The sequence below is a fragment of the Montipora capricornis genome, chromosome 3 (assembly GCF_036669925.1).
Source record: "Montipora capricornis isolate CH-2021 chromosome 3, ASM3666992v2, whole genome shotgun sequence".
In the NCBI taxonomy this organism is placed as follows: domain Eukaryota; kingdom Metazoa; phylum Cnidaria; class Anthozoa; order Scleractinia; family Acroporidae; genus Montipora; species Montipora capricornis.
Window position 1 is genome coordinate 6,227,716 of NC_090885.1, and position 14,055 is coordinate 6,241,770.

At 40.9% G+C, this 14,055-nt stretch overlaps 1 protein-coding gene across 1 annotated transcript in view; it reads right to left on the reverse strand.

The window, feature by feature from the left end:
• Positions 1-216: 216 nt before the first annotated feature.
• The window catches only part of LOC138042024 (ryncolin-4-like), a 15,158-nt gene continuing 1,319 nt past the window's right edge, over positions 217-14,055 (reverse strand). The window contains exon 3 of the mRNA XM_068887752.1: positions 217-397. Within this exon, the coding sequence (XP_068743853.1) occupies positions 231-397 (167 nt within the window). The 3' untranslated portion in view covers positions 217-230. The remainder of the gene's footprint in view (positions 398-14,055) is intronic.

The window sequence follows — 14,055 nt, forward strand, 5'->3', positions numbered from 1 at the left end:
GAGGGGATTATTTTCGGGATTGAAACTGACTTATTTTAAACAAAGGCAGCTTTTTGTTTACTTTTATTTCTTTCAAACAACTGGATCACAAATTTCTGATGGCTTTACTTTTACTAGAAAATCAGAGACTGATGTATTAGTCTTTAGAAACCAAATGGTCTGATCTTCATTTCAGCCTTTTTAACGGAATAGTAGTGTCCTTTCCAGTGATACCAGTTGATGCCATCTGCTTATGAAGAGTGTTTGCCATGGTGATAAAGACCGTTCAGGTTTGACCTGTGACAGCCCGTATACCACCAAGCACCTTTAAAAGACACTGCACAGGTTCCAGACTGATCATTATCCTTGGTAGAAAAGGCAGCACCACGGTGGTAAGATAACGAATCACCAGCAGTTCCTGAAAATATTAAAGTATTGTAAAGGTACATGTAACTACGGATAACCAATCAATCTCCTCCTTAAGCTCCCACCCAATACGAGTATTTTTTAAAACAAAATCACTTGATTCTAGAAATTCTCCATTCAACTTATAACCAGAAGCTCATGACCTTGAAGGGTGTAACTTGTAACTCTTTTCCTTCGAAAAAAGCTGGGAATTTTAGGACAGCAATGTTATCACCAAATGTGGACAAAAATAAGATCAAAGCTGCCCGTGCGAGAAAATACACGAGCTACGTTATATCCAAATAAGGAAATTTTTAAACTCAAATAACCCCAGCTATGAACCAGAGGTAGGCCTGTTTCGAACGTCGAACTTTACATGTGCCGAATCTAATGCAAATGAGAAAAATCTATTGTTTTCGCGCATTTGCATTAGATTGGGCACATGTTAAGTTTGACGTTTGAAAAGGGACTTAAATGCTTTAAGGTCATGAGCTTATGTTATAATTTATTATATAATAAGTTCCTTTTTAAGAAGTTGAACTTAGTCGAAACAAAATGAAATGCGTTTGCTGCATTCTCCGGCCGCGGGAGTCACATCCATCAATGTCACAAAGCTTATACAATTTTACGTTTTTTTCACTTCTCATCAAGGGTATCAATGAAGTCTACCTTTTTAAGGTTAAAAAAGGTTCTAAAAAGTTAAGAAAAGATATTACTCTTTTAATTACAATAGCATCATTTCCTGCTGTCAATCACTGCCTTAATCATCGATAATCAAGCTGTAGTGTAAACCAGTCCAAGACATGCTCCCCCATGTATATTCGTGAAATGAAGATACATGTTAAACCCTTGGACTGGTAGAACTCGAACTGAGAATAATTATAACGAAATATAAGAGTCAATGTTCAATGTCCCTGATACCCAATACAGCATCAGTTGTACTCGAAGGACCAACCTTTCCACATGATTTCTTTGCACTTAAGGATTAATTTCGTCCTCTTTCTCAGGTCCTTTTCTGGTACAGGATAGGCTTGAAGCTCGGGTAGCTATATTGGGCTAACGTGTAGCATGGAGTTTGGTGTCAATGCTGCCATTTCGATGTCATCTTCAACGTAACTCAATGGCCTGTTATTGAGCAGCGCGACTTCTACATCAAGGGTCACCAACAACCTATCATCAACAACCTTTGACCTTATTTCTATGCTACACGAATGGCTTTCTTCAACAGATAACTCGAACTCAGCTGTTGAAATTGTTCTGCTTGATTTCAAAAAAAGCATTTGACTTAGTAGACCATACCCTACTAATTGCCAAGTTATTTAGTCTGGGCACCAAACCGTCAATTGCCAATTGGATTATCGACTTTGTGAGAGATAGAACGCAAAGAGTAAAACTGAATAGTGACTGTTTCTCAGACTGGACGAAAGTTCCCGCGGGAGTACCCCAAGGCACCAAGTTGGGCCCATGGCTCTTCTTGGTGACCTAACCACATCGCAGTTATCGTCATCAATTTGCGGATGATACAATTAGCTCCAATGTTTTCTCTAAACCTGATGCTTGTTCTCTACAGGAATGTGTTCAACACGTAGCAGAATGGTCTAAAACCAACCTGTTCCAACTTAACCCAACAAAATGGCCATTTGCTTCAAGAAACATTTTCCAGCTTTTGATCCGGTAAAAGTAAATGGTCAAAGTTTGGAAAGAGTATCAACAGCCAAGATCTTGGGCGTTACCTTCAGGAACGATCTTAAATGGAACGATCACGTGGATATTATCACTAGTAAAGCTGCCAAGCGACTTTATCTTCTCAGACAGCTAAAACGAACAGATGTAAATGCTAAAGACTTGATAGGTTTTGGTTGCTCTTGTATGAGATCAGTGCTTGAATACGCATGCCAAGTCTTTCATTGTAGCTCAACGAAATACTTATGTGACGAAATACAACGAATCCAAAAACGAGCTATGCATATCATTTACCCAGACCTTTCATACGCTGATGCAATTCTTAAGGCTCATCTTCCCTCCCTAGTAAATCGAAGGGATAGTTTATGCAGTAAACTTTTTAATTGATGGCATTGTAAATAATAACTCTCATAAGTTAATGAACTTACTACCACCGAAGGCCAACTCTTATAGTAGTAGGTTCAGAAAGAAAAGGTACTTTCAGTTACCAAACCTTAAGACCAATCGTACCAGAAATTCTTTCGTTTTTAGCTATACTGATAGATACTATAATTAACTTGCCAAATGGGACAAGCTTAATCCATCTTCGTATTGTGAATGAATGAATGAATGGTTTATTAGATTTATGCATATTTATATATTTTAGATTATTGTATATTACTTTATTATCTTGTATTTCATATTGTACACGTAATTCAGTCTCACGACTATCTATCTATCTATCTATCTATCTATCTATCTATCTATCTATCTATCTAACCCCTCCTCCTATTGGGGCCATCGCAGGGTTTCGTTGCGACTGTTTTGCGGAAAGCGTTCTTGAAAAGGCCAATAGGGCTCTCGAATTGGGCTCCCCACCATGGTGCACGACTCAGGTCGAAACGCCACTTTATGCCCATTGTGACTAAATTTTCATGGAATTTTTCGTCGTGTTGTACTTCCCCAACCACTATACTGTGGCCTTGATGTGGAACCATTGTCTGAATAGATGACTTCAGGTCTTCCTCTTCGAGCAATGAAGCGCTTTAAGATGGCTACGATTTCTGATGTATCTAACGATTTCACGAGTTGTAGATGAACCGGTCTGCATGCATACAACACCAAGTATGCTGTGCTCTCCTTCTTGGCATTTGGTGAGTAACGAATTGGCTCTGCGGAGTCTGCTCCTACCACCTGGAATGCTCGAGCCTTCTGTTCAAGTTTTTGGAAGATTTCCTGGCGGTGGTATTCTGTAAGCTTTTGCTCGGAACCTTTTGCATCCATGACGGCTTCCTTTCAACTTCTTAACCAAACGACGTAACTGAGGTATCCAAAATCCCTCGCGGACCTTTGCCATGGTAATTCCCACTTCCCCGGGAGAGTTGAGAAGTAGGCTTGAAAAACCAGTTTCTGGGTGAACACATGATAGTCGGGAGGTGGACTGGATATTCTCCCATAATTCGTCCTCGATATTCTAGGACTTGTTGATCGTTGAGTTGGAGATTGAGTTGTAATTTGTCGGTGTGGAAGCTAGGCTGCATTTGGGCTGATTGTTGCGCTTGCTTGATCCACCACAGCTCCTGAGCTTGCACTTCATCGGTAGTGATTGGACCGGACCGCTGATTGCTTGGCTGTGCTTGGCAATTTTAAATGAACCGCCACATTCATGCTCTGATTCGTAGAACCTTTGTTAGAGGATAAAGGTCCATCACGGTATCCAGAACACATCGGCTAGGAAATGCTAAAGAGAGGATTTCACGCTTTACTTTAGCTTCAGCCATGGTATCAGGGGAGCCTCCAATAAGACTTCCGGAGGCCACTTTGGCGGGTCACTCAACCAAGCAAGTCCTACTTTGAAGAAGGGGTGGTTTACAGCGTTTCAAATGGTGCCAAATGACTTCACTATGTTGCTGAATCGTGTGCATTCTATTTGAGACAAACTGAGGATACTCTCCTTGGCCCTTGATCTAATAGAATGCACGTGTCGAGTGAAGCCAGCCATGCACCGTGCTTGGGATGAGATATAATGCTGCTAGCACTTTGGTGGCAATATTCACGGCTATGTGGCCTGCGATTAAGTCTAATCTGGGAATAGATTGTTTTTTCTTGGCGAGTCAAGACTTCGCGGAAATAAGCTGTTGGGTGATGCACCACACACCCTGTCACGTAATTAATTATTTTTTTTGTCACCAGTTTGTAAATAGTTTTAGCCACTCGTCTTGTTCGTTAGTGTTAGTGTTAATTACCAATTGTACGATTCCCTAGTGTATTATGCATTATCCGATTTAGTGTTATAGAATTTCTAAGTGTTGTAATGTAGTCATTGCTTGTAGTCGTAATTTGAATGAATTAGTTAACTATATATAGATGTAAAAAGTCGTGGGCGTTGGTTGATTGCTGACGTGGCGCAAGGTTTTTTGACGAGCAGAAAAGCAAAGGGTTGAAGAACGAAAGCCTGAGGGCAAAAGGGAAGAGAAAGAAGAACACTGCTAAGAGCCATTAGCAGGAGCTGCCGGAAGAATCGATGACAAAACCCCTTTGTCAGTGGCGGTGAATGAGGAAAATTATTCAAAGAATTCAAGAAGCTTGAGAAAAGCAAGAAGAAGAGAAAAGCAGAAGAAAGTGACACAGGTGCAGTAAAGTTTGAAAGAAGAAATTGATTGTTAGAAGAGAAAGAAGCACCGAGAAGAGAAAACTCGAAGAAAGTGACGCAGGTGCAGTAAAGTTTGTGGTGGGAAAGAACTTGTCGATGGTTTTGCTGCTAGTTTGGCACAGGACTGTTTGACTGTAAATACTGGAGTTAAGTAATTAGTATAATTAGAATTATCGTTAAGTTTTCTAAAGGAATAGACAATTATTTAAGTGACGTTAGTTTAGGTACCCTAATTATAGTCTGTAATATTAAGCAAGTTTAGGTTTTCTTTTTTTTTTTTTTCCCTCTTCTAAATTAAAATATTTAAAATTATATTCGTTATAAGTTTCATGCTTCTGCGTTGCGCAATTGTGGGAAGGGGCGTGTGTGTGTGTGTGTTATTGTCTTTTTTCGTTTTGTGTGCGAACCCACCATCACATATTTTTGGTGTCAGGAGTGGGATACTTTTCCTGTGGGAGTCACACACACCTCAGACACAATTGAGCGCCGCACTTATAAGCATTAGCGCTGCGAAAGGTCCTGACCATAATTCTTGGTCTTTGGAAGACCTTAGAGCTGAAGCAAGGAAAAGATCTCTTTTATTTGTAAGAAAAGACGGGGTGAAAACTTTAGCAAGTAAATTGAGAATGGAGGATAGACTTATGAGGGCTGAAAGTCCCGCGGCGGCAAAGGAACTGGACTTTAGTGCTACCGAGGATAAGACCGAATTACTTAATGAATTGAGCTTTGAACAGCAGATGAAATTACAAGAGCGAGAACTAGCCGTTTTAGAACTGCGTAGGAAAATAATGCAGGACGAAAGGGACGCCGAAAGGGAGAAAAGAGAGTTTGAAAGGGAATTGGAGAGGGAGAGAAAGGAATTTGAATGCAGAAAGCACGTGAGGAAGAGGAAGATCCATTAGGGAAGAGGAACGATTGCGAAGTCTTAGACAAGAAAATGAAGAGTTTACCATTCGAGAGGTGAATAGGCAACAGAGTGCCGTAAAAAAACCTAAGTTTATAAAAATCAGGGAAATGAGGGAAAGTGAAGACATAGATGATTACTTTAGGATTTTCGAGATGACAGCTAAGGCCCAATCTTTACCTGAGGTGGAGTGGGTTGGAAATCTTGTTCCCAAACTCACCGAAAAGGCCTAACCCATTTACCTAAAAATTCCAGAACCGGCCTCACAAGACTACAAGCAGAGCAAGGCCATAATTATTAAAGCGTATCAACTGACGGCAGATCACTATAGGTATAGATTTAGAACCTCCGAGAAAACAGCAGATGAAGACTTCGTGCAATGGGGCAATAGAACTCGAAGGTACTTGGACCGTTGGATGGCTGTTGCCGAGGCAACTGGGGATGCTAACAAGATCTTAGAACAGATAGTGGTGGAAAGACTCCTAGATGCAGTCAGTCCAGAACTGAGAGCTTGGTTAAAGGAGCAGAAGCCAAAAAATGCCAAGGATCTCGGAAATCTCGCGAATCTTCACATTCAGGTAAGAAAAGGTCCACTAATTTCAGGTAAATATGCTTCTTTTAGTAGGGGGCAAGGTTTTAAGCAAAACAAGGAATTGAATGTAAAAGAGGGTACGTCGCCAACGCAACCAAAACAAGGCCAAAAGTCAGTAGATCCCCAGAAATTTGTTCCACCCAACGTTAGGAATGCAAAGCCTGAGGTGACCTGCTTTAAGCGTGACAAAAAGGGACATATGTCGTATAACTGTGGAAGAACTCGCAATACAACTTCACAAGGGTATCTTTTATGTATGACGCCACTTAAGACTGACCAATTAGAGTTCCCAGCGTGCAATGTTAGAGGCAGAATTTCGGGCAAACGAGCTGAGATGGTTGTCGACTCTGGCTGTACGAGAACCCTCGTTCACAAAAGATATGTTAGCGATGCATCTTTGTCCGGTGAAAAGATTACTGTCTTAACCGCAGCAGGCGAACGGCTGGTAATACCTTTAGCCTGGGTAGAAATTGAGAGTGAACAGGGAAAGTACAAGGAATTGGTGGGGGTATTTGACAGGCTACCCGTTGATTGTCTACTTGGTAGGTCGTCTTTTGGTCAGACCCTCTGCAAGAAAAATATATTGGATCAATGGGAAAACAATATTTTGGCTCACGATAGGGAACATAACGAGGCATTCGTAATGACCCGATGACAAAAATCATTAGAGGAGGCGCAGAAGCGAGCAGATGAGATGATTGATCGAAAAAACTCATTCGCAGTTAGAAATTTGTCGCAGAAAGAGACAAAGAAGGATAACGGTCTGATAGAAGGTGTTTTGCCAACACTCTTTGAGGAGCAGGAGCCTTCTGGGAACGAAGAAAAGAATGCGGAAAGTGAGGAGAGGCAGGAGTCACGTATGGAGAATTTTGCACATAACATTCTGGATAGAAATAGGTGTCAGCTCATGGAAGATCAGCAATCAGATGTAACACTCGAAAAGGCCCGTAGTAAAGTGTCTCAGAAGCCCCCTGAAGAAGCGGATGGTATTGAAAAAGGATTACTTTTGCATCGTAAGTTTTAGGGAGACTTTCATAATGGTGCAAAGTTTGTCGATCGCATAGTGGTTCCAGAAGCCTATAGAGATGAAATTCTTCGTGTTGGCCATACCATTCCCCTAGCTGGCCACACGGGAAGCACGAAAACACTTAATCGAGTAGCAGCCCATTTCTTTTGGTCCGGTTTTAACTTTGATGTTCGCAAATATTGTGCAACCTGCCCGCAGTGTCAATTGGTGCAGCGCAAAATGAAATCGCAAAGGACGCCTTTGAACCCTGTAAAAATTGAAACAGAACCTTTTCGAAAGATAGCCATCGACATTGTTGGAGAATTACCGCGAACAACAACAGGCTTCAAATATATCTTAACTATCGTTGACTACGCGACACGTTATCCCGAAGCCATACCGCTAAGAAACAAATTTGAAGACCATTGCTGATGTCCTTGCCCAGTATTTTTGAAGAGTCGGACTCCCAGAAGAAATAGTTTTAGATCAAGCCTCCAATTTTGTTGGTAACCTTATGGCGCAATTGTATGATCAGTTAGGGATCTCTAGGATCAAAACCTCAGTATACCATCCAGAGGCTAATGACTTAGTGGAACGTTTCAATGGCACACTGAAAGTGATGCTTAAAAAGTTTGTTCGAGAGCAGGTGACGCATTGGGATAAGTACCTCCCATATTTGTTATTTGCCTACAGGGAAGTTCCTTGTGAGTCAACTGGGTATTCCCCATTCGAGTTACTGTATGGTCGTATGGTTAGGGGACCTTTAGCTGTTATAAAAGAGACATGGTTAGAAAAACATCCCTCTGGGAAAGGTTTGGTGACCCATGTCCTCGAAATTAGACGAAGACTCGCAGTGATGCAGCAGGCGGTTCAAGAGCACTTGAAGAAATCACAAGGGACGCAAAAGCGACTGTATGACATTCACAGTTCCAGAAGACGTTTTGAAGTTGGAGACAAAGCCTTGGTTTTACTGCCCACGCCAGGTAGCAAGTTGGAAGTTTCCTGGCAAGGCCCATACAGAGTTACTAAAGTGTTGAATGACGGGCTCAATTACGAACTCGATACTGGCAAGGCACACAAACAACATCGTACGTATCACATAAACCTTTTGAGTAAATGGCAGAGTCGTGATGAAATGGTTGCACTTGTCTTGCAAGAATCGCTCGAGATGCCCTTACCACATGAACGAGATGTTCCAGCAATTTCAAACGAAGAAACATGGGAAGACGTGGAGATCTCCAAGGATCTATCAAAACTTCATAGAAACCAGGTCGAATTGCTACTGCAGGAATACACTGATGTGTTCTCTGGAAGGCCTAACGTAACGTCCGCGGCAACTCACCGGATCGACATAGACGACTCTCTGCCAATACGATGTTCCCCCTATAGAATACCACAGAGTCTAGAAACCGAATGAAATAAAGAAATTGATAAGATGTTAGAGTTAGGAATAATTCGTCCCTCAAACAGCCCATGGGCGTTTCCCGTTGTAGTTGTTCCAAAACCGGACGGAACTATCCGATTTTGCGTCGATTATAGGAAGCTAAATAAGATCACATAAATGGAGGCATATCCAATCCCAAACATGGATAAAATGATAGAGAAGGTCGCCGCTGATCTCACGAAGGGATATTGGCAAGTTCCTTTAGAGAAGGCAACTATCGAGAAATTCGCGTTCATTATTTCTAGGGGCTTATACGAGTTTCTTGTCATGCCTTTCGGAATAAAGACAGCTCCCGCCACCTTTCAGAGGATGATGACTGACGTAGTATTGAAAGATTTCAATTGCGCTGATGTCTGCATACACGATGTTGAGGTGGATACGCCTTCTACATTCGCACAACACTTGTCAGATTTACGCCAAATCCTAGAGCGCCTTCGAGAATACAATTTACATACACGACGCTCTAAATGTAAGATAGCCATGAAAACTGTTGATTTTGTCGGACATCGCATTGGAAGGGATAAGATCGAACCACGTAAAGCTTTATTTCAATCAATCGTCGTGTATCCCAGAACTCAAACCAAAAAACAAGTAAGATCATTTTTAGGGATGGTCGGCTATTATCGTAAATTTATCCCCAATTTTTCTGAAAGAGCAGCCGTCTTGACGGATTTAACAAGAGGAAAAAGTCCAACTAAGGTTAGTTGGCTGCACGAACACGAAAAGGCTTTCTTAAATTTAAAGGAGGCTATGCAAAAACCTCCGGTACTAAGGCCACCTCATTGGGATGAAGAACTTATTTAGCAGGTCGATGCTTCCAATAGAGGCCTTGGAGCTATTTTGTGTCAAAAACGTAAGAATGGTGAAGAACATCCAATCGCCTATGCCAGCAGGAAGTTACAGCCCAGAGAGGCAAAATTAAGTACAACAGAAAAAGAGTGTTTAGGAATCGTGTGGGATGTTAAGACATTCAGATACTATCTCTTTGGCAGAACTTTTATCTTACAAACTGATCACAACCCGTTAACATGGCTGAATCAAGTGGAAAAGAAGAGTAGGAAACTTCTCCGATGGAGTATTACACTGCAGGAATACGATATGATCATCGAACATAAGAGTGGAAAAAAGAACAGCAACGTGGACGCCCTCAGTAGAGTTTAAGCTTGCTTTAGTTTTCTAGTCCCATATGCGTACTGTAGTCCTTTTCTTTTAAATCTCTATTTTTTGTTTTCCAACCCCAAAATAGACTTGGAAAGGTGGAAGTTGTCACGTAATTAATTGTTTTTTTTGTCATCAGTTTGTAAATAGTTTTAGCCACTCGTCTTGTTCGTTAGTGTGAGTGTTAATTACCAATTATACGATTCCCTAGTGTATTATGCATTATCCGATTTAGTGTTATAGAATTTCTTACTGTTGTAATGTAGTCATTGCTTGTAGTCGTAATTTGAATGAATTAGATAACTATACATAGATGTAAAAAGTCGTGGGCGTTGGTTGATTGCTGAAGTGGCACAAGGTTTGTTGACGAGCAGAAAAGCAAACGGGTGAAGAACGAAAGCCTGAGGGCAAAAGGGAAGAGAACACTGCTAAGAGCCATTAAAAGGAGCTGCCGGAATAATCGATGACAAAACCCCTTTTTCAGTGGCGGTGAATGAGGAAAATTCTTCAAAGAATTCAAGAAGCTTGAGAAAAGCAAGAAGAAGAGAAAAGCAGAAGAAAGTGACACTGGTGCAGTAAAGTTTGAAAGAAGAAATTGATTGTTAGAGGAGAAGGAAGCACCGAGAAGAGAAAACTCGAAGAAAGTGACGCAGGTGCAGTAAAGTTTGTGGTGGGAAAGATCTTGTCGAGGGTTTTGCTGCTAGTTTGGCAAAGTACTGAACTGTTTGACTGTAAATACTGGAGTTAAGTAATTATTATAATTAGTATTATCGTTAAGTTTTGTAAAGGAATAGACAATTATTTAAGTAACGTTAGTTTAGGTACCCTAATTATAGTCTGTAATATTAAGCAAGTTTAGGTTTTTTGTTTTTTTTTCCCCCTTAAATTAAAATCTTTAAAATTATATTAGTTATAAGTTTCATGCTTGTGCGTGGCGCAATTGTGGGAAGGGGCGTGTGTGTGTTACCGTCTTTTTTCGTTTTGTGTGCGAACCCACCATCACACATCCCTTTAGTACTTTCATCACCAAAGGCGTGCAAGGTAAGCTGCGAAATTGACAAGCAGCGACAGTTCTGGGCACCGTGAAGGTTTCAGTCAACATTGATGACTAGTCTGTCCGACGGTTGAGAAATGGGTCTTGATGTTTTACGGGATGTTTTACATCCCAGGCAAGCTTGCTGTTGCCCTTTCACGGTAAAGCTGTTTCCCGACCAAGGTTATAGGCTATGCAAGGCCACGAGGGTCATATCTTCTGGCCAGGTAATACAATACCCCTCTTTTGTTGTTTCGCTTTGCCTTTCGTTCAACGCTACTTGTGCCATGTTCTTTATTCCGGTACTTCTTGGTACTTCGTTTTCTCTGACCACACACTTATGAAGAATGTTAAATTCTTTCCCAGCTGGAGTCTCGGGCGATGCTCTATAACTCCTTGTGCAAGTTGCTCTTAAATAATATTGCCATATTCTTCGTATTGACCATGCAGCTCTCTCAAGTTTGCAAACGAGATGCGATCAAGATTTGCGAACAAGATTCATTGGTTGCGAGAGGTGTGTAAGTTCCCTTCAAAGGCAGTTTTGCTTCGTACCAACTGGCTGCGTTTCTTACTAACCGTGCCTTAAATTTTCATGAACAGCGTGTTCAAGGCCAAGTACATCCAAGGCGCACAGTTGCTCGTAATCTGTCGGGGCTGATTGGGTTAACAGGATAGGGTTTCCGGTTCCCTCTCTTCCTGGCAACAATAGCGTCCATCCAAGCAGGATTTCTTTCAGCAACAAATTTGCCAGGTTTTCCCACTCTCTGTGAGGTCTGTCGCTAGTCTCAGCTCGATTAGCTTTTAAGTTATCCTGAGTAAACAATACCTTTCTTTGTATTAATATATTATAAATTAATTTAAACTTTAACTTTTTTATTTTGGCAATAAAGCTTGTTGTTGTTGTTGTTGTTCTCGTCTTGATGGTTTTATATTCATTCGCTCCCAAAACCACGTGTATTGGAATCTAAGATCTTGCTTCCCTGTCTTCGATCTTGACTCCATTGAGATGGCTGTATAAGAAGACTTGAATAGCTTGGGTTATCCTTTGTCAAAAGTTGCGGGCTTATGTACTTTAGTGAGTTCCATGTTCATGTTGAGACTTCCATTCATCGCGCTAAGATTTGGTGAGTAAATTTCCACTCTTGTAGTCGATGAGCCAAGCATTTTATCTATCCTCCTGGTCACTGTTTCTTTAAGCTTTTTGTTGAGGAGACTGAGAAGCTTAGTTGAAGCGTAGGAACTTCCTGCGCCAGTGTCTAACAATGCGTGTGTTTTTATTCCATCAATGCCGACTAAGTCTTTGTTTTTGTGGTCAAGTGCTGTCAACACTCCTCTGTTCTTTAATCCCTTAGCAAAATTACATATTGAGGTATGGTGTCGTTTCCCACAGTTTTAGCACTTCAAAACGCTTGGACATTCAGAGGATTTGTGTGGCCCTGTACAATTGATACAGAGCCGCTTTGTGACTAGAAACTCCTTGCTCTTTTGAGTGAATTGAGAGAAGTACAGTCAGACGACCTGTGGTCTTCTGAATCACAGTAAACGCACTTGCGTGAGGTTCCCTTTCGCTGCTGAGTTTAAAACACTCGAATCGGGTCTTCCTTTTTCCTTAACGTTTCTTCTGACTTGAAGCTGTCAACTGGGTTTCGTCGTGTTCAAAGGCGGAGTGCGTTGATGAATTGATTTAAGTCCCACTTCTCCCAGTAGGGACCATGCCGAACAAGATCTCCTCTGATGTAGGGCAATTTCTCTAAGGTCAATGACACCATTCCGTTGACTTGATAAATCTGAGTATCCATTGCTTGTACGTTGCTCGACAGTTTTTTGTAGAACTCTAGAAAGGTTTGCAGTAGGAGTGTAAGGGAGGTCGATGATTTCTTTTACATATGCTTTGACAATCTCACTTTCCTTGCCATACTTCTCCTTTAAAATTGTTTTGGCTCTGTTATATCCTTCAGACGAATGCGGTAGAGCTTTTTATTGTCAATAAGCGGACAGACACATGAAAATATAATTCATGCGAGGATGACGCATTTTTGCTTTCGTCATATTGAAGTTTCTCGCATTTTTGTCTTGCGTTCTTCTCGTGTTTTGACTTGATTTTGACCCCTTTCCTTTTTGTTGTTGTAAAAAACAAATTGATGTCAGTTTTTTATGTGTCTATCCTGTTATTGTTAAGTCGATTTTAGGCATCCAAAAGCTCACGTAGATACGTGAACTTTGTGACAGGCGGCACGTTTGTTTTGTCAATTCTGAGAATTGACCCCAAATTCGTGGTCAGTCGAACCTCTTGCAAGTTGATGTCGAATTGCATTGTTTTCTCTTGATCTTCAATCTGTTGCTGTAGTCTTCTTATTTTAAAAGGGATATTGACCAATTATATAGTAGGTGCCGGTCGGGCTCCCACACGGCAATCTTGTAAAACAGTGTAGTTGTAATGAAAATAAAACTTTTTATTTTAATATACTCTGAAGATTTTACCGTGTATAAATAAAATTTAAAAAAAGCTGTTTTAGTTTACTTTGGAGCGTAGACTCGATGTCTTCCATTGTTCCAATAGGCGTTATCGAGGCTTTGGACGTTTGTAATCGAAGGTTCGGCGTGGTAAATTGAGGACTTCTAAGAGGTTTATACTCACAATGATCCCGTCGTGGTCGCCACGTTTGCTGAATCAGTCTCAGGCCGCGGGAGTCGTATCCAACAATATCACAAAGATTATACAATTTAACGTTTATTAAAACTCTCACATCAAGGCGTATCAATGAAGTCTACCTTCGTTCAAGGTCGAAAAAGGTTCTAAAACTTAAGAAAAGATATTGCGATATATAATTACAATAGCATCATTTCCTGCTGTTAATCACTGTCCTAATTGTAGCCAGTCCAAGACACGCGAGAGTGGTTGTAAGGTTTTTAAGAATCCCGGGGAATACACAAAAGTGTGTTACTTTTGAATGTTATACCAGTACTAAGGAATCGTCCTATATATTTCGATATTACTGGTAAGTCGCATTTCAATTGATTAGAAATTAGCCAGCTCCCTGATGGCTTCATATTTCACTGGCAGAGCCTAAAGTGTATGTAGCTCAGTAAATAATTTAAGTCATCGTGGTTTTTTCTCTGTAGTTGCTTTCAAACGTGTGATGATCTTGTTCCCTTCAATTATTTTACACAAGCGCATGCAGCAAAAAAACCAACCCAAAATTAAGAAGGAGAGTGTCA